Source organism: Perca flavescens, chromosome 5 (assembly GCF_004354835.1).
Source record: "Perca flavescens isolate YP-PL-M2 chromosome 5, PFLA_1.0, whole genome shotgun sequence".
Taxonomy (NCBI): domain Eukaryota; kingdom Metazoa; phylum Chordata; class Actinopteri; order Perciformes; family Percidae; genus Perca; species Perca flavescens.
The window spans coordinates 18,681,995-18,703,649 of NC_041335.1; the positions used below are offsets into that span (position 1 = coordinate 18,681,995).

At 40.2% G+C, this 21,655-nt stretch overlaps 1 protein-coding gene across 3 annotated transcripts in view; it reads left to right on the forward strand.

Moving 5' to 3' along the window:
* The window catches only part of pcsk5b (proprotein convertase subtilisin/kexin type 5b), a 54,695-nt gene that overhangs the window by 19,358 nt on the left and 13,682 nt on the right, over positions 1–21,655 (forward strand). For all 3 annotated transcript variants that reach the window (XM_028577433.1, XM_028577434.1, XM_028577436.1), the window contains 7 exons: positions 3,054–3,142; positions 3,653–3,825; positions 7,447–7,659; positions 8,857–8,957; positions 15,703–15,806; positions 17,023–17,140; positions 21,015–21,203. In XM_028577433.1, coding sequence (XP_028433234.1) covers positions 3,054–3,142; positions 3,653–3,825; positions 7,447–7,659; positions 8,857–8,957; positions 15,703–15,806; positions 17,023–17,140; positions 21,015–21,203 — 987 coding nt within the window. The remainder of the gene's footprint in view (positions 1–3,053; positions 3,143–3,652; positions 3,826–7,446; positions 7,660–8,856; positions 8,958–15,702; positions 15,807–17,022; positions 17,141–21,014; positions 21,204–21,655) is intronic.

The following is a 21,655-nucleotide window of genomic DNA, read 5'->3' on the forward strand; positions in this document are numbered from 1 at the left end:
TTTTTACTTTGCTTGTTGAAGCAGGGACAAAACACTAACCTGACTCCTCCAGATGGATTGCTTTGCATTTGCTTGGCATATTCATCTGGGAACTTTCCGTTGGAGAACTTTTGGGAAGGGGCGAAAATACTGGTTAGCTGATTGGATAAACCATCGGTCTATCACCACCTATGTTGGTGATAAACGGGCCAAGCTGCCATGTTGTTTAGTGTAACAGTCGCTTCTCGTTGCGTCACACCTAAACCCGCCTCAAAACCAACGCTGATTGGTCGGTCGTTTGGCGAACTGCTCCAAATTTTCTCTATCTCAAGATGCCAGGCTGATCTGCGAGTAGAAAACTGGAGCTCGCGAGATCAGGATGGTCTCACGAGGCTAACAAAACACACAGCTATAAAAAAAAAACAAGAGTTAAATGTGAGTGTAGGTGGCTGTTTTCTTTTTAACTTTCAGGAAGTTAAAAAGTATGTTTGTATGAATAATTACTGTGTGAGTGTGTATTGTTTCGACTGACTATTATCCATTGCACAAACATTATATGGTTCTGGTTTAAAACCCAGAGAAATCCCTAAGTGACTGTGACACAGATGTGTAGAAAATGGAAAACACAGGCTAACAAAGACTGATTTGCAGCCATTTAATGTTATACTTTTCCCCTCATTTGTGTTAACCTTTCTGTTGTTGAAATGTTTAGCTTAGCATTAAGACTGGTAACAGGGAAACAGCAAGCCAGTCTCTGGCAAAAGGTAAATCTCTAAAATTGATGTAGTCTATTAACAAATTATATCTTGATTGTTATTTACTAGACTAGCTTAATGTTGTTACGTCTGGACAAAGCCAGGCTAGCTGTTTCCCCTTTTTTCCAGTCTTTCTATAGTTTTTGAATAGAGGTCCTTTTCCCCATGCTACTGTGTAAGCAGCACAGGAAGAAGGTCAAGCTAAAGTAATCTTGTCAGGTGAGAAGAAAAGTTGAAAAGCACTCACAAGTTAAAGGAAGTGGTGTTGTGCATTTTACTGTGCATTTACATTGAATTCCATCAGTTTATAGGACAGTGGAGGATTACGTGAAATTCTTGGACAGATTGTGGGCGAAGAAAAGTGAAGTGAGAGATTATATAATTTATAGTTTTTATTTGATTTAATAGTAGTAGAAAGAGATGACAATTTTTTAATTAAATTGCCAAGCATGGATGTTGCAGTATATACACCATAGCTACGTGAGGACAGTGATTCTTCAATATGTTTTCCCACCATTGATCATGTTGTTAAATAAATGTTATCCTGAAATCATCAAGTTACTGTGAAACAGATTTTCCTCAGTCTGAGTGCTTCCCTGGACTTTAAAACTTCCCTGTGTCTTCCCGGGGGTTTGGATAGCTAGATGCTGGGTTTCCATGGCAGCGGTCAGAGCTGTTTCCGGGGGGTGTTGTGATGCAGATGTTCTCTGCAGGAGATGTGCGTGTGTTAGTGTGTTTGTGCTGATACAGAAAGTGGTATTTTTGAGTAGGCGGCGCCCAAAAACATACTTATGTTTGTTTATGCTGGTTGCTGACCCAGGCTGATTGTCACCACTGCAGTTAATGGTGGAATGTTACCCTGTGTGTGTGTGTGTGTGTGTGTGTGTGTGTGTGTGTGTGTGTGTGTGTGTGTGTGTGTGTGTGTGTGTGTGTGTGTGTGTGTGTGTGTGTGTGTGTGTGTGTGTGTGTGTGTGTGTGTGTGTGTGTGTGTGTGTGTGTGTGTGTGTGTGTGATCACTGATGTTGGACATTGTTCAGTCCCTCCATGATTTTGTGGCCTTTTTTTGAGATTGTTGCGGCCTGAAATGTCTAATTTCGTGGGCGCTTTTGTAAAAAGTTGCAATGTCTTTTGTTGCAATGAAGTTGATTTTGTGATAGTTCTTTAAAAATAAAAAGGTGTTTTGGGGAGAATAAAACTACTCTGGGCTAAGATTTCCTAGTAACCTTACCAAAAATGCTCAGGATGCTGCAAATGTTGGTATAATATGAAAATGGCTGGTGGATTTAAGACAAAAAATAATAATTAATTGAATAAATCAAATTTGAACATTTGTGTCAGTGGCTTGTTGACCTTTACATTGTTAGTTAAATTCCTAACCTGAGACACACATTCCTACGGTTTCATAAAGTACTTATTTTAACTTATCATTACACTTACAATAACGAGCGTAGTTGTCCTCAATTTAGGTCCTTCTGTACTTTTTATCTCCGGTTTTTCCTGCATCCACTGTGTGTGTGTGTGCGGGTGGAACTGAGCAGCAGCCCCGCCCGCTGCAGAGCCGACAGGATTGAAACAGCAGCAATTTTCAGTGACTTTAGAGTGAAAAATCTTTACAGCATACATTGATGTTAAAATGTATACAGATTGGCAGGACGGTCTGAAATGTTTTGTTGGTAAATGTGAGATTTTCAGAAACGAGGAAAGGAATTTGGCGACATACGTATGTTACGTCAACCCGTTCTCACTCCCGCTTGTTGCGGTAAACTCCGGTTATTGGTCAAATTTGCAGAGAAGTTGCAGTGATTGGTCAAAATTGCGAGTCTCACCAAATTCACGGTGATTGGTTGAATTTGCGTGAATTGTCGCGATCGCGAAATCCTGGAGGGACTGACTGTTTTACCTATCATTTATTTTGTGTGTGCATGTGGATGCTGTACTGTACAAAAAGTCATAAAAGGTCCAAACTGCCTCTGTTTGTGTGTGTTTGCTCATTTGGCAGCCATTGGCATTGAGGAATGTTGAACTACCTCTTCTTCCATTCTCTGTTTGGCCTATGAGGAAAAAGCAGAAATTGTAGAAATATTTAGTGTTTGCTACATATGTAACACTTATTACTCTTGATGCAATCCTAAACAAAATTGTTTAACAGGAATATACTCATCTATCTGTGAAAATGTGTGTTTACTTGCAAGTGTCCTTACTTTCCACTTTAAAAAATGCCTGTTTATCTGGTTGTTTGTGTGCTGTGCTCTCCTGCTTGTGTATACACGTGAGTTCTAGATTTGTGTAATTAGCTGCTCATTCTCGCTCTTTCCTCAGACACGGGACGCGGTGTGCGGGCGAAGTTGCTGCAGCCGCAAACAACTCCCACTGCATTGTGGGAATTGCATACAATGCCAGAATAGGAGGTAAGTGATATTGGTCTACTTATTATTCCAACAACCGGGTTTAACTAAAATGAATGAGTGTTTTAAGTTTGTCTTTGTGTCACTGATTGATCACCGGCTTATGTCCCACACACTATTAAGATGTTATCATGGTGACGTCTGACTGCTTCTGCACACTTGCATGCTAATGAACATAAAATTAAATATATGATGATAGGAGCCTGTAGAAACCTATATAGAGATCTTGTTGCAGAAATTAACATATTAAAGAGGAGCAAAATATTTTAGTAAAGTGTAACTTCTAATGCTTGTCTAATACAACCAGCTGTTATGTGGGACAAGCATACTGAAATACTTGCCAATTATTGTATTGATTAGCCTAATTAGATGTGATTTTCCTGACTGTGTTTAATTTCTTATGGTTATTATAACAGCACATTAATCAGCTTGACTGGCTGCTTTATGTATATTGTTAAACAGCCAGTTCTGTGGAAATACATAGGACATAGATTAAACTAGTTTGTGTGTTAGGTGTGCGAATGCTGGATGGTGATGTAACAGATATGGTGGAGGCCAAGTCTCTGAGCCTCCAGCCGCAGCACATCGACATCTACAGTGCCAGCTGGGGACCTGATGACGATGGAAAGACCGTGGATGGACCCGCATCTCTGGCCAGGCAGGCCTTCGAGAATGGCATCCGCATGGTGGGCATATACATACATTTACATACAGATCAATGTACAAATGTGCTTCATTGCTCAGCCAAGTCTTTGCTATTGGTATTTATATGGTGAGAAAAGATACAAACACACACTTTAAGCAGATATGTGTGTTCCACATTCATATACTTGTGTCCCAAAGTCTTTCCTGGCTATCTGTGAAGCTCCTCTGGACATTAGAGAGCAGCCCTCGTCTATTAGCATATATGTTAATTTACATATTCATAGCTCATTTTGCATAAAGACAAGGTACCGCTGTGTTGTTGGCTGAGTAGAGTGGAAAAGCTGTAACAGAGGTTAAGAGGGGTGAAGTCATTTACTGGTCATGTCTCACACACACATACATCTACAAAGTTTACTACTACTGGCTTTCTGCCACTTGGTCAAGCAGATGTAGACCTTTGAGAAGGTGAGACAGAAACTGAAAACTTTGTCTTAAAGGCTGAGTGCCTGAGGCATGTTACAAAAAAGAGAAAAGAGGGGAAAAAAGGGACGGACAGGTGGGGAGTGTGAATAGAAGAGAGTCCCCACCGCTCCTGACAGGCTGGCCTTTTAAGATGACAGAGGTGAGGGAGATATCTGTCCAACTGGTACGAGTTGGGCGTGTGTGTGTGTGTGTGTGTGTGTGTGTGTGTGTGTGTGTGTGTGTGTGTGTGTGTGTGTGTGTGTGTGTGTGTGTGTGTGTGTGTGTGTGTGTGTGTGTGTGTGTGTGTGTGTGTGTGTGTGTGTGTGTGTGTGTGTGTGTGTGTGTGTGTGTGTGTGTGTGTGTGTGTGTGTGTGTGTGTGTGTGTGTGTGTGTGTGTGGCTTGTCAGTGTAACGTGTGTAGCTGAGTGGAGATGACATGCTTGTCAGTGTAACATGTACCTATGTGACACTCTGAAGAGAGAGTTTATCACAAAGAGCTGAGGTGTTAGAAATACCATTGACAGCTGTGGAGAGGGTTGGAAAAAAAACTGAGAAATTGTTTTCTCTATGTTGCTTATGCACAACAACCGTGTTTTTAATTAGGCTAACCCTGTCTGTGTGTATATAGCTCTCAATCATAACCGTGAAGTCCATCAAAATATGTTTTGCTAGATAAAGTAATAAATCATTGACATTGTCTAATCATTGAAATTGTTAATGATGAATTGTCTGACAACAGACTAATTCAAATTCATTATTTGGCAATTCTTTGAGTCCTTTTTTCTTTGCTCTCTTTCAATCTATTGATGATTGCTGTCCATCAGTTTCACATTGTGTCTCACCTCTCCTTCATCCTCCTCTCACCCTTGTCCTCTTTACTCACAGTTTCCTCTCCCTCTCATTCTTTGTCCCCTCCTTTCTTTCAAGGTGCTCTTCATCGCTTTTATCTGTCAGCGTTTGCTCCTGTCTGATTACGTTCTCACTCAGCCCCCCTTTTTTTGTGTGTGTGTGTGTGTGTGTGTGTGTGTGTGTGTGTGTGTGTGTGTGTGTGTGTGTGTGTGTGTGTGTGTGTGTGTGTGTGTGTGTGAGAGAGTGTGTGTGTGTGAGAGTGTAAGTGTTGTTTGAGTGTGTGTGTGTCGCAAATGTTGTTTGATTGTGTGTCTGGACAAACTGTATCGCAGTTTGTCAGATGCCTTTTTTGCTGACTCCTGGCTGAACTTTGCCTTCACAACTCGGTCGGTCATCACCAACGCTGTAACTAGCTTAGTGTGTCTCCACCAGGCCTGGGTTTAACTCTGCCAATTTTGGATGTACAATGTCTAATTGAATAGTCAAAGGCATTTGGCTTGAGAAGGTTTCCAATGAAAAATAATTGAGAATGAATACTCTATTAGTAAATTAATTAGTGTCTCTATTCACACTTTGAGTCAATGTGAAGCTCCCTCTGAGCTGGCCCTGGCCAATCAGCAAGATCTTCTGTCTACATCTGGGATGAGTTTTGTTATATTGTGTAACCTCTTTTAGAAACTTAGAATATTAAACTGTAACTAAACTATAAAAGCTGCCTGGCTGCACAAGTAAACAGCCTCAGTTATAACAAATGTCCATATGTGTGCAATGTTCAGCCAAAACATGCACATAAAATATTGTAAAATCTCTGTAGTCTTATTTGCTGTACAAAATAAGTAAGTAAGTCGCTATATGTTAAAACAGCTCTTTGTGTACAATCAAGTCAATTCTAATGTTGGCTTTTTACATTACATTTAGCTGACGCTTTTATCCAAAGCGACTTACAATTGCTATATATGTCAGAGGTCGCACGCGTCTGGAGCAACTAGGGGTTAAAGTGATGGTTTGGAGTAATTTCACCCTAGGGTCCTTTGCACCATGACCTCGAGCCAAACACCCCTGCAGAAGCTTTTTTCACCTGGGTCTAACATTGGGAGAGTTAGCGTACAGTAGCGTTATCAGCTGAATAGCTTATTAGCGCAGGAGCTAATGGACCCACGTTTGTATCTCGTAAATGACCCCACTAATAATGCCCAAAATGATACCAAACTTCTACACTAGTACATATAGGTTATGTACTCATAAAACGATGGATTGGAAAGTTTGTAAGTACACCAGAAGTTTATGAACACTTGCCTGCTGGCTTCTGCTCTCTGTTGCTGCTGCTGCTACCTGCAGTTAGACGAGTGCTTGGGGCCGTTTACAAAGTACTACACCGAAAAGAGATACAACAAAAATATTTGTTAATTTAATGATTAAATAAGGTAATGTCAGTAACTAATTTGACATAATTGAGCGAAACAGACACAGTACAGATATTTACTGAACTGACAAAAATAATGAAACAAAAAAGAACCAAGTAAACACAATGTCCCACCTGCAAGGATGTAACAAAATGAAAATATTGAATACAAAAAACAGAGTAGGCAGCTAAATGGCAACAATAACATGAATAAAGATTATCAAATAAATAGGAGTCAAAGATTAGAAAATAGCCTAATGGTAAGCATAAGTAGGAAGAGATTAATAAGATGATGCAGCTATTGCATTCAAGAATTTCAAAAACATGTAAAGAAGTGATTTTAATTTTCAACACATTTCAATAAAATGTGCAAACAATCGTCCCGGCTGAAAACCAATGGAAAAATAAATAAATAATAATAAAGTTTAGCATCAGACATGCTGCAATAAAATGTACTATTCACAAAAACAAACAGCAATGTCCTAACTGACATATTACTAATTAATATGACAATATTGGGTCTAGTAATATATAAAGTCTGATGTCAGGCAGTAATTTAACTTGTCTCTTTTGCTGCTATGTCACGGAGAAATGGAAATTCCCCTCAGTCCAACAAAAAAAAAATCTCAATAACACAGCATGGCACTTTTAAAGGGAATAAATACCTACTATATTTTGCCCAGTTGAAACATTATGATTACTGAACTTGGATCAGATCTGTTGCCAGACACTCGCAGGATGCTGAGGACTTGCATCGTCTCTGATCTTTTCTGGCTCTCTCCTCGTGCTGGTGTTGCTGATCTTTTCTTCTTTATACAGTGGTTTCTGGAAACTGAACACAGAACTTGTTACTCTGCCTTCTGACAGACATTGAAAGTACATTTAAAAATGAAACTAAAACAAGGTCCGGTAATTACCTCTACTAAGACAAATCTTTGCATCTTTTCAGGGGAGGAAGGGGCGGGGCTCCATTTTCGTGTGGGCTTCAGGCAACGGCGGGCGCAGCAGAGACCATTGCTCCTGCGACGGCTACACCAACTCTATCTACACCATCTCCATATCCAGCACAGCTGAGAGCGGACGCAAGCCATGGTACCTGGAGGAATGCTCGTCCACACTGACCACCACCTACAGCAGCGGAGAGAACTACGACCGAAAGATTGTGAGGATTGAAGTGTCTGTGGAAGACTTCAACAATTGCTGTTGAACACACACACACACACACACACACACACACACACACACACACACACACACACACACACACACACACATGGCCTAATTTTACTGCAGGGCCAGTATGCCTTTTCCTTCTTCACTGATGTCGGAGTTGTAGCATAGTGTATTGTGCTTAATTGAAATTAGGACAAGATTTCTGTTTTCCATCTTTAAATGTGTGACATGAACCAAAGAGACTTACGTCGTCGTACTTGAGGTACGTCTCATTGTCCTAGATAATTCAACTCCTTCATTTACACTGGATGCTACCCATGTTTTGATTTGGAGCTTATTTTTTATTTATTTTGTAGAAATATGCACATGCAATATACAGTATAATTTCAGTTAAGAATACAGCTGGTGCTGTTTGGCACCAACTTGGCCTTGTTTGTGTGTGCTTGTGGGTCCAGTGGTGTGGCCTGATTTAACCCAAATTGACCAAATCACTCCCATGATCCATTGGGATGGACAGTGAGAGTTGTCCACTGTGAGCTAGCTTGTCTGGCAGCATCTTGCTACATTCCCCGTACCAATGCTACAGAAACACACACACAGTCTCTCTCTTTACAGTTTGTACACTTACAGTAGAACATCATCAATCTAAATGCTATTGGACCACTTTTACTTCTTACCAAACCATTTCAGATTCTGTGTGTGTGCTTGTCTTCAGATAATCCCTCAAAGTGTTAGGTCCAGGAAAGGTCCTTTTGATGAGGACCCTCAGACTGGAAGTTAGCCAAGCTTACTTGGCTGACTGACTGTCAAGCTGTCTGACTAGTTGGCTGTATAAAGTCCATACAATCAAATCCAACATACAGCACTTTAACATGTTTTACTACTTTTTTCCTTCTTCCTCTTTGTCATTGGCTTCTCCTTGGGGATTGGATTGATTCCTTGAATTCTTGGGGAAACTGGTGATTTGCATACTTGTGTGTGACTATCTGTGTGTGTTATCTGTAGTGAGGCAGTGTATCAAAACTGGAATGTGAGTTTCAGGTTTGCCTAAATCCTCCTCATCCTCATGACTTTCTGTTTCTTTCTCCCTGTCCTCCTGCCATCACTGTCACTATGTTCTCCTCTCCTCCTCTAACTCCACATCTGTAATGGTCTACTGTTCTCTCTTCTTCTCTCCTCTCTGCAGATCACAACAGACCTGAGACATCGATGTACAGACAGTCACACAGGGACATCGGCCTCGGCTCCCATGGCTGCTGCCATTATTGCTCTGGCCCTGGAGGCAAAGTAAGATCCACTTAACCTTATCCCTTCACTTCATCCCTTTGCCCCTTGCTTATCTTCTAATGCTCTCTTGTCCGCTGGCCTCACTGATCTGTAAGGGGAACACGTGAAGCATTTTCTCACAAATAAGTTATTGTCAAGTTAGCGGTGAAGATGCATTTAAATACTTGAAAAAAGCTGTCTTGTTTAAATCGGTTAATCCCAGCTACATCTGTGCAGAGACATACCAAAGACATTTAGCGTTGCAAATTACTCTAGTGACAATTCACACAACTGGACTCTACAAAGACACTCCTGCAGGACATACATGCTTACAGATCAGCCTCTTGCTTTTAGTTTGAGACAAAAATAAATGAATGTAATGTACTTTTGGATTGTGGGCGAGAGAATGTAAAGGTTAGAGCACATTATCTCATTATAGTACATTATACACCTGCATCTGGTCAGTTCAGAGTTTCAGCACTCACATGCAATCAACCCGCTTCTATGTAGTGATGTAGTCACAATTACTGATTCTATACTTGCAGGGATTCGTTGTCTAAAAGGTTTGTATAAATACAGGACTCATTCTGGTTCGTCCAAAGCAGGTTTGAGTGTCACAAATATCATTTTAATAGCTGAATTCCAGTACAGATGGTAGACAGGAGTAGTCTGGATGCCAGGCCAACATCACTAGTGCACAGCATGTTGATGTGAAAGGCAAATCCTAATTTTTCTAGGTAGAGAAACTTTGTTTGAACCCTGGCCTCCAGTGCACCTTCAGAGAGGTATTTAGTTGAGCTTCACTTCAGCTATATATAGCTGAAGTGTGTTCATACTGTGTAGCCTGTCTAAACCTGAGCTGGGACATATGATTTAATATCTTAATAGTTGCAGTGCCATCTCCTCTGATACAGTATCACAAATATCACTATGTTGTCTTTGGATCCTGAGACTGGGCTGTTTGCATCATTTACTGTGACATTTGCACTCTGAAATGTTTTGCTTTCTACCAGTTTATGGCTGTTCCAATGATGGCACTTTGGTACACAGCATTTCATTTCAGCGGTCTGTCTCTTCATGACATCATGACTAGATAAAGAATATGACTTGAGTTTTAAGGATATATTTTCCTATTCATACAAATATTGTGATGCATCGCAGATGCTTGTCTTGAGATATAGAATCCCCCAGTACAGTGATGTTATCATTATTGTGGGCAAATTATTGGGAAATTGATTCCAAACCTAAAACACATAAACCGTTTTGAACTTGGTTTTGTGGCAGAATTTCATGCTGTCTGCAACAAGCAGGGCTGTCCACATATACGTTGGGCCCAGGTGCTTTCATGCCAACCATTTCAGGGGACTAGAGTGCCAGTTTCAAAGTTGGCACTTTTAAAGATGAGGAGAGTAAGAGACAGATTTTAAAAGCATTTTAGTTTCAATGTTCTGTCTTGCCTTTATGTCTTCTAGATGCTCTGGTTGCTTTTTTGTGTGAGACACCACAGATGCCTTCCCTGCCCCACTTTGAAACCTGTTGATGTGCTTTATTTGTTATACATTTATTAATTGGAAAGAGTGCAGTGCAGGTGCAGAGACTCTGAATTGGGCTTTACCTCATCATCACATGTTGAGCGGCTCAGTTAGCTGAGGTCACTTCATTTAACCTGGATAATCCAATCTAAGTCCTCACAGAAGAAAATATTCTCGGTTTCCAGGCAGTGCTGGGCCCATAAGCCTGTTTCCTCAACAAGATTATCACACATTGCTGCTTGCCTGCTTTCTTCTCTTCTGCTAGCTCTCAGCTCCTCTCTGTTGTGCGTGCTGTGCCTCCACCACTGTCACAAAGATTGTTTTCCCTCCTCAAAGGGAAATACTGCTTTTTTTAAAAAAAAAAATTTTACTTCTGTCCTTTCATTCACTTTCTCGCATGGATAAATTGCCTGCATGCATGCACATGCAGGCAAAGAGGAGAGGATGAAAGAGGGAGAGGGAAAATGTTTAGACAAACGATGGTATCTGCTAGGGATGGCAAAAACTAAAAATTTTCTTGACCGGTCACCGAGCCTCATTAACCTCGTTAACCGTTTAGTTTAAATTATGCTACGCTATTTGAAATAACAGCCATTTCGAGCCGCGCCTGCAATTTCTCAACTCTGTCGCGTCGCATCACACACACACACACACACACACACACACACACACACACACACACACACACACACACACACACACACACACACACACACACGCCCTTCCACTCACGTCACATTTTTTAAATCCCCTACAGCGCGAAACAAGACCCGCAAATGCGGCGCAGAGGAGCTTGTATGTAATCGGAGGACAAATGGCTCCTTAGTTTCAAAATAGTTTGGGTACAAGGCAGGTGATCGCGTTTAAAATAGTCGTTTGTCTAGCGTTAGAAGCTCATTAGAAACATTGCCGCGGCTCATTTGAGAAAATGACAGCTCCGAAGAGACGCCGCTTTAGTTTGAGTGTAGTGCTAACAATAATAAAGAAAGATGATGATCATCATCACCTTATCTGTTACCACTGAAATGCAGATGTAATGTGTTTCCAAATATAAGCCCATTTTATGCGGAATATTGCCTAATAGACTGCAACAGGATACAACCAATGGATAAAACAGGCACCTTCAGAATGCTAAAACAGGCGATTAGGCATAACAAAAGTAATTGTTTGGTTCCGGTTTCCAACCGACCCTGTCAATTAATGTGCGACCCAAATTTATTTTATGAGCTTGGGGAAGAAATTATACTAATTAAATAAATACACAAATAAAACGTTTAAGGCGAACTATAATTACATTTTTGTACAGCACTCTTGCGATGCAAGATGCCCGTTTTCCTCCAGCAATGCTGGAAGAGGACCCGATGTCGCCGCAGCGGCACTTAACTTTGCAGTGTCCAGTTTTAGGGCAGCAGCAGCTCCAGTGAGGACGGCGCCTTCAACCAGCCCTCACCGGCCACGGCGGCCAGCTACAGCGCTACTGCGCCGCCGGGGAGCTTCAACACGTTAAATAGGGAAGATGAAACCACTCATGAACTATATGTTGTGTTTAATGTCGTTCAAGAGGATGGCAACGTAGCAAGCAAACACGATCAAATGAAAGGTAAACACCCTTTAGAGTGCTCTAACGTTACAGCAAGTCCCTGGGGCTCATTGGAGGTGGCTAACAGCAGTGAAGCTAATGACAACTTCACAACACAATTCATTTGGATACAAGCGTTGCATTATGGAAGATAGACGGGATTCTGAACAGCGATGTGCGCGCACACACACACACGCACAGCAGAGCCGAGGTGTGTGCGTTACTTCACGCAGCACATGTACCGGTAACAGGCTGGAAACGATAGCTACAGCTTATACATTATTTACTTCCGCTGGCGCAGATGAACTAACGGTACACTCGTTAACTGTAAGAAGCCTACAATAAACCCTCCATGATTAAAGAGTCAATATTTATCAATACCCACCTACCTGTTCTACAGGCAAATTTAAACATGTAGAAACCGATATTTCAGTCTGCTCTGCATGCTCTTTCCACTCTTGTTCACCGCGCTGTGCAAACAAAGCTCTACTCTGCAAATAGCGACTTTACAAACAAGCTAAAATGAAAGATGTCAGTTTGTAGTCTGTTTCTTAGTTTGCAACGAATCTTGATTTTTGGACAAACTCTTGTAAACGTAGTCTAAACGAACCATCCTCTCCGCTGGAGCGGTAAACCTGTGGCTGTATTATAAGACCAAAACAAATACACGTGGCTACTTAATATGCACGTGAATTACATGTTTTCACTTTATTAAGCGACAACTATACATGTAGTAACAGGTAGGCTATGTTATGAAAATATAGGAGTATCCATCGCTACTGTAAAGGCAAAAAAAAAAATCCTACTTATCCCATGCTGCCACTGGGGAAAAAAAATAAAAATAAAAAATAAATTCCCTATCGACCCATGACCTCAACAGACAACAAACCGGAACCAAACAATTTTTTTTTTTATGCCTTATGAAAAATTTTGCGTGAGGGATTATTTCACTTCACAGAAAAAAAAATATTGGAATGAGATGGCTAACTGTAGTAGCGTTTATTCCAATATCTATAATTGCCTAATTTAGAGATCACTTTACCGGTCAAACGGTTATCGTTAACATCCCTAGTATCTGCTCTTATCTGGTGAATGAAAACGAGCAAACTCTAAAAAAACATGTCAAGATGCCATTACGCTAGATTTCTTTAAACTCTCTGTTGTGAGGTCTTTTCTGTTGGTATTGACATCTTATGAGCTTGAGTCTAGCACGGCAAGCAGCTACATTTTAGAGCTTCAGAAACTTTTATTTCTTTCCCCTTTCCTTTTGTCCTTGGAAGTGAAGAAATGGAAAAGTGAGTGAACATGGAGACAGGAGACTTCAGTGAGGGATAAACAAGACATGAGTAAGGATAACCTACCATAAGAATGTAATCTTCTGGGAGGTTTTAAGCAACCAAAACAGGGACAATTCAAGCTAGAGAGGCCGATTTAAGAGTGAAAAATGCTGTTCATAGTTTAGTGGGTAATCATCCATCACTGGACAAAACCAAGGTGAGATATAGATGAACTATTGAAATGTTTGACTTTTTGCCCCTTCATTTTCCTTCACTTCCCTCTTTGCTTTGTACCTGCAGATTACTCATGTATGTTTGCATCCATAATTACACTTAAAAGAAGCACCAAGAAACCTATATCAGACACTGATTTGCTGCTGGTTTTCCACAGTAAGCGAGCTACTCCATTAATTAGTATTGGCTTGTTCATGGGAAGGCTGTTGTGGCCTAGATAACGATGCCAAAGTCACTTTTAATTAATGACCATAAAACATTTATGGAACCATAATTACACAGTGGCAGATAAGCCTATTAATATTGATCTGAGCATTAATTATTTGACTTTTCATAGCACTTATCTGTGTTACCATCCTTTTTAATTATTTTTTTACTTGGTATTTTATTTTCAGCTATGTAGTCTATGTTTTTTAGTTTGATTTGACAAGTGTGGGATCATTAGACCCATTAGTGAATTTGTTATATTCTGGGCATCACAGGGATCTAATATTTAAGGTTCACTGCAAGCAGGGCTTCCAAACACTAGAAAGCAGTTTGTTTTGAATATAACCCTGATAACTGCAAAAAGGATGACCCAACACTCCTTTTAATACTTATTTTCCTTTAAAAGCCAAGGATTGATAGACGGCTAATGTGAAAAGTTTCGATATTTTCCAGTGCTGCTAGAGATCAATGGCCAGCTTTCAGCATTGCAGAATTTTCTGGTCTTACTGTAACGGTTGGAATTAAAAGACAGACTATGATTCTGATTTTGTTATGACTAATTAAAAAAAGAACTTGCACTGGTTTCCGATAAATAGAGCAAGTCAACAAGGACATTCGGCCCACATTGTCTTGTAGTGTGCAAACGTTTAGGAATCAAAAAGCCTTGTGTCCTTAAAATCCTCAGGATTTTATCAAACATGTTTGACTGACTAAATTAAATGTGATCCTGTAGCTTGTCCTGGTTAAGGTAGTGATCCTCGGCAACCACACTCAGCAATTAACCCTGTCCCCAACCCAGCAGTGCTACTCCACAGATACAGATGAAATTGACAGAACATTTACAGAATAAAGTGCATATGTGAAGGAGCAGGTTTTTAACTGTAATCTGTAAAAGTCAGCAGCTAAATGTTTGATGCTGAAACTTCTTCCAGATGTTAAGGATTTTAAAAGTCTACTAGTGCATTTTTGGAGATCACAGGAAGCTGTGAAAGAACCTGCTCTTATGCAAGTGACTCAACAGGCAAAGGCACAGTGTGTTTTTCTGCCTGTCACTCTCTGTCTCGTTCTCACATCATACCTTCCTATCTTTTTATTTTTTATAATTCAAATGTTGGATTGAGAACCTTTTTTAAATATTGGTTTTAGGTCAACTGATTCAGAGTAGTACAGATTCTGGAGGTCTCAGATGGCAAGGGAGTGACATGAGGGGAGGGAATGGAGCATCTGGCCGGCATATGAGATGGAAGGGAATCCCAGGAAACTTGGTGACCCACATCTTCCTGGTTTTTCCCTTTTTAATGTAGCATTTGGACATCAAAGCAGTTGAGGCACATGGCTGCCATCTCGTAATGGATCTCACGTGAGATCTGAGAAGCTAGGGACGGATAAACGGGCATCTATGCTCTCCATCTATGCTTCTCTGTAATTTTCTCTCCGAGTAATCTTCCACCTACTGTATATTACCATGTTTTACTTGCCTTCTTTTACATTTTATCTGCTTTCTTCCTCAATGCACTTTTTTTAACCCTCCCCTTTTAGTTTAATTTTTGTTCCTCTTTCATCCACCTAGCCTTTCCCATGTTCCTGTCTGAATTTACTCCCATAAGGAAGATACTGTATCTCCTAGTGTCCGTTCTCTCACTCTCGCTGTCATCCATTTGTTTTTTCTCCATGTTCTGCTTTTCCTTTCACATCATAATGGATAATTCCAAAAAAATTTTCTCATCATCATGCCAGTATTTAAATCATTAGTGCTCCTTGACCTTGTCATTTATGTATGTGCATGTGTAAAGATTTTCATATGTATTTAAAATGTATGCATCTATTTGAGTATGTGCATAGGAAAGTAGGCCTTTATGTCACAGTGTTTATGTGTTCATCTTTTACAATACAATACATATATTAATGTGTTTGTGTGTGTGTTTTTCCCCCGATAGTCCTCTTCTAACATGGAGAGATGTTCAACACATTATTGTAAAGACCTCTAGAGCCGGACATCTCAGTGCCCCTGACTGGAAGACCAATGCTGCTGGTTACAATGGTACACGTGACACTTTTATCCATCCATCCATCCATCCATCCATCCATCCATCCCACCTACATATACACCCACATATTTACACATACATACAATGCAACTGTTCCATTTAAGATTCATAGTGGGATGTAGTGTGTTTGAAAGAAAAATCCAAAACACAGAGATGCTGCATCAATATGCAGTATTTTGTCTCTTGAATTTTTCTCCAATCAGATGAGGGATGATAAGCACTTTCCAAAAATGTTTACCACCAGCTGCCATCTGTCAGCGTCCATGTGGTGGTTGCTGTTCTGTAACTTTGTGAATGCGTGTTTTTATTTATAATTTTTTTTTATTTTAAAGATTTTTTGGGGGCTTTTCCACCTTTTATTTGATAGGACAGCTAGGTGAAAGCTAGATGAGAGAGGGGGAAAGTCATGCAGGAAATAGTCACAGGTCGGATTCGAACCCTGGACCTGACCTGCATTGAGGCATAAACCTCCAAGTATATGTGCGCCTGCTCTACCCACTGAGCCAACGTGTGTGTGTGTGTGTGTGTGTGTGTGTGTGTGTGTGTGTGTGTGTGTGTGTGTGTGTGTGTGTGTGTGTGTGTGTGTGTGTGTGTGTGTGTGTGTGTGTGTGTGTGTGTGTGTGTGTGTGTGTGTGTGTGTGTGTGTGTGTGTGTGTGTGTGTGTGTGTGTGTGTGTGTGTGTGTGTGTGTGTGTGTGTGTGTGTGTGTGTGTGTGTGTGTGTGTGTGTGTGTGTGTGTGTGTGTGTGTGTGTGTCTGTGTGTGTGTCTGTCACACTGAGAGCTAGGGGTCAGCCAGGCTGCAGGCCCAGTGTGCCTGGAGATCTTCCAAGTGTTTTTTTCAAAGAGGAACTAAAGAGAAACAGAACAGGGAAGGAGCAGGAGCGGTGGGAGGAATTCATATTTGAGCTGCTGTACCCATAAGTTTAGTGGCTTCCAAACTTTCTTTTTCATTTTTACACTACCTTAAATGTCCTTCATCAGTCAGTAGAGAATACTCAGAATTTTTGCTTTTTTGGAACACATTTTGACTCCATAATAACATAGACAACAGTCTTCTTGCAAAATCTTCCTCAGGAGTTTGAACTAAACAATCTTTTAAAAAAAACAACTTAATTGGTATCTTAAAAAAAAAAAAAACTCATTGGTATGACAAACAGAGTCAGCATCGGAGTGATTTGATCAGCTGTGACTTTTCACTGTTTCTTACAGTCAGCCACCTATATGGCTTTGGTCTGATGGATGCTGAGGCGATGGTGAAAGAGGCAGAGCGATGGAAGCAAGTCCCTTCTCAGCACGTCTGTGTAGAGAGTGCAGACCGACAAATAAGGTAGAACACACACACACACACACACACACACACACACACACACACACACACACACCACATTGTAAGGGCTGCCAAGTGACCAGACCACTTGTTGAGCACACTGTTAAATAGGAAATATATCACATTCACATGAAAAACATAAAATATAAACATAAAGTGTCCTTTAAGCATTTCAATATACACTACATGGCCAAATGATGTGCACATGCAGATATTACACCAATATGTCATTGTTAAACCTCATTGTGGAGGCATGTCAAGTTTTTCAACACTAAACATGGATAACCATTTCTCCATGGTCCTCACTTTGTTCAAGTGGACAGGGACTTCCCCAAACTGTTGCCACACAGTTGGAACTCTATTGTCTAAAATATCATTATAATTTGGAGCATTAGGATTTCTCTTAATTGGACCTAAAGGGGCCAAACCAACAGCATGTGGAGAAAATAATTCTGGAAATCTACTGCTGTGCCACATTAATGGATGGCAATTTTATAGTGAAACAGGTATATACATTGTAGTAGACTATCTAAGTTTAAAGTGGAATGCCAGATAAGTGTACAACTTACATTATGTGACAAAAAAATCTTTCTCTCTTTTTTTCTTTCCCTGGTGCGTTATGCACAAGCATGTGTTTAAGAGGGTGGTTGTGTGCAAGCTGTACCTTGATAGGGGCCAAGCATTAGTTCTGGCAGGGTGGTTCTCACATAAGACCTTTTAAGACACACACACACACACACACACACACACACACACACACACACACACACACACACACACACACACACACACACACACAAACTCGGAGAGAGCCAGTGCTTCACAGCTTGTTATTCTAGATGCAGCTGGAAGCCTGAGCACTGTTCTGTGTTAGTCTGGCTGAAGTTGGGCCCTGAACTGGTTAGCTTTCAGTTGAAGGCTCGGTGGCCAGCGACTGCAGCATTATCAGTGTCATTCTGTCTGTTCTGCTCCAGTGCACACAAGTCGGTCCACATGAGGCTTATGTCAGCTTGTGTCAGAGGCAGTCATGCTCAGACCTTTGTACTCATCGAACGTGTGTTGGTTCATGGAGAGATTACCACTGTTGTGGCATGAAATAAATTATAATAAAATCCTGTCATGTTAGCCTCCTTTTTCTGTGTAGTGTATTTATGAGTAACCTTAGTTGTGTGAAATGGTCAGTCACACATTTGTCCAGTTACAGGGAGCTTAAGCTTTGTTCATAAACAGAATTACCCTTCGTCCATCCAGCCAAATGACAGGCTTGAAAAGAAGTACGTAAAAGTAGGCAATCACAAGTAAACACAAGGCTTTGTTTTGTTTTTGGAACAAAGGCAAAAAAAGTCATTAAAATGTTTAATGTGTAACACAGTACAAAGCTGTCCTAAAAGTATGAAATATTCTTTTCCCTTAATAAATCACTTTATTGAGTTAAATATTACATATAAATGTATCTGTGCTCACTTTAATCATGAACATGTGACAGTGCCTATGTTTTTTTTAATGTGTTTTTGGAGGGAGTTCTATTCTATGAATCTCTTTTCCTTTGTTGGTACATATACAGATGTGTGTTTATACTGTATGTGTGTTTGTGTTCTGTGCTTCTAACTTGCTACATGAGTGCAGCCATCACCTCAATGCTGTGTTCCCACACACCCTCTGGCTGGCCCCTCTGACTGTGTTTGGTAATGTCTTTCTGCAATCGCTCGCCTCACTCCACTTTGAGCACGCACCAGGAAAGCTGCCTGATCTGTGTGCAATCAGGCTGGTGGTAATCAGCTGTGCATCTGCTCTGCTCCGTCCCATGCGTATGGTTCAGTTATCTGTGTTGTGTCATGGAGAAGCCAGAGCTGTGATATCAGCCTTACACTCCCCAGCCATTACTGCTTTCCACTTTCCAAACAGTCATGGATTACTTACGAAAGAGACAATCAGTGTTTTCTCTCGGTTATTCATTCCATCATGTCTGCATGGGCTCATGACATTTTCTTGTGTATTCCTCTGTTTTCAGTAGTTTTAATGTTAATTGTTTCACTATTATTTCCTCAATAATTATGTAAATGATCATAGATGGAGTCAAAGGACAAATGGAGAAATAGTTATGGATTGTTTACCTGCTGGTATTTTGGAAAAACAAATCCTAATGCACTGATTTAAATAAAAAATAAACCACTTTGACTCCTTTCAAACTGATGTGCTGATTTAATTGATACAGGGGATTTTTTTTTTCACCAATGTTAATAGGTTAAAATATACCGATTTACAATGTATTTCTTAATGGAAATCATTAAATTTATATATTTTGGTATTTAATCAATAGACTGATCCTATAGTCAACACTGTAACATACTCATAATTTTAGACAATTACATTTTCACTAAACTTTTGAGAAAACAATTAGCAGAATGATTAAAGCATGTATTTATAACTGCAATTGAAATATTTGTGGTTCTCGACAGGCATTTAATCTATGAGCTAAGTTTAAGTAATATGTTGTATAATATATATAAGTAATAAGCTTCATCGCACAGCTAAAGGCAATCTTTACCAGCCAATAATTGTCTTGGGATGATTTTCGTCTAAATGATCAACATCTGTGCTCTATCTTTTAAGCCCTAAAAATGTCATCACCGTCATTGAAACGGTTTCCAACACCGGATCAAATGGCACAAGTCACTGGCAATAATTGTCTTTCAACCATCTACCCTACACAAAATAATGTAGTAATCCTTTAATATGTTATATAGCTAGCAAGTGTAATTCACCAGCTTGATTTTATTTTCCAGAAAATAAACCCTACATGTAATTCAGTACTGCAGTGAGTTATGTGTAGATTTGGCTCCGCTGCTTCATTTGTTCATGGTTGTGCAGCAGCTATATATGACTCCTCGAAAGCCTGGCTCTGGCAAGATGGTGTTCATTGTCTCCTGTACTGGATCTGTCCATGTTTAGCTGTTTTTGTCATTGTACTGCTATTGTACCACAGATGTTATTCAAGGGGTCATTAGATGTTTGTGTTGGCGGTTCAGTGAGCTGTTGCTGAGCTGTGCGTAGTGGACCGAACAAATAATGTTCTTTGTCTTTCTTATCATGCTCATGGTTCGGTGTTTCTTTGGCTGGTTGAGGTTTGGGAAATGGAAACCTGAATATGGACTTTTGTGCATGGTTTTTGGAGGAGGTTAAATAAAAAAAAGTACACGTGATTGCTTTTAGAGAGGTACCTCAGTGTATTGAAACTTGATGTTAAGTGTAGGTCACTAACAGAATTTTCACTTCCCGAAAGAGCAAACAGACTAAAGGTACATTATGGCTGACTGCACACAGTTACATTCCGCAGCTAAATCCTGTATTTTCAAGATAATGTTGTTTAACTCACCAACTCTCTGGTTCTGATCTTTTAACCTAAACCTTGAAATGGAAAGCTTGAAATGCACAACAAGTTTACTTTTAAAAATTGTATTCCTGCTTTGTAAAGAGGAAAGTTACCCCATGTTTTATCTTGAGTGATATGTAACGGTTTGAACTGATTGGCCATCTGCTCTGCTCTTATGTCTGAGTGATATCCTATTTTTGTTTGCTTTTTTGTTGTTGATGATTGTTCGATACGTTTTGCTTCCAAGAAATGTATTTGTACACCCAGCGAATCTCCTTGGTTAATATCCATAACTTAGATTTATGGTTTTCCCACTTTCTGTTACTGGAGCTGATTGCGGGTGGACTTTCTTGTTTCCAGCAGTGGACGGATTTATAACTCGATGCATCGATGAGACAATATTCACATTTGTAACTGTCAATGCTCCAAGAAATAACAAAGTTTTAGTGTGTATTTTCTCCTCATGTCTACCTTTTGATTGGTTCCCATCTTGTCCTGCAGAACTATCCGTCCAGAGCATGTGGTTCGGTCAGTGTACAAGGCAACAGGATGCACTGACAACCCCAACCACCATGTGATCTACCTGGAGCATGTGGTTGTACGCATTACAATCACACACCCTCGCCGTGGGGACCTGTCAATCAATCTGACCTCACCCTCGGGGACCAAGTCTCAGCTGCTTGCCAACAGGTAAAGAAACAAGTTGTGAGATGGTATCTGCACTGTAATACCACAGGAACAGGGAAGACAAAATACAATTGATTATTTTTTTGTCAGAATGTTTTCCTCAATTTGAATAACCCATTTTGGGGTAAATATTGCTGACCATTTTTCAAATTCAAAGAAAAGGCTGGAAAAAATCAGTAAGGAGACTAAAAATTCAGCTTTTTTGTCTCGAGTAAAAATATGGCAAGGTGCTTCTGAATTAGAAATGTTGTGACTCATGGGGTTGAATACTTACAGAGGCTAAATGAGATGTCTGTGTATTACATTTAAATACATTTACATTATTATCAAGAAATGTTGATTCACTTGTCTATGCTGGCTTTGTTAACAATCTTGGCTGAATCACTATAAAATGTGGTAACCTAGGGGGTTAGACACTAAATGTAGTGTAAGCACTGTGCTGTATGTACCTAGTT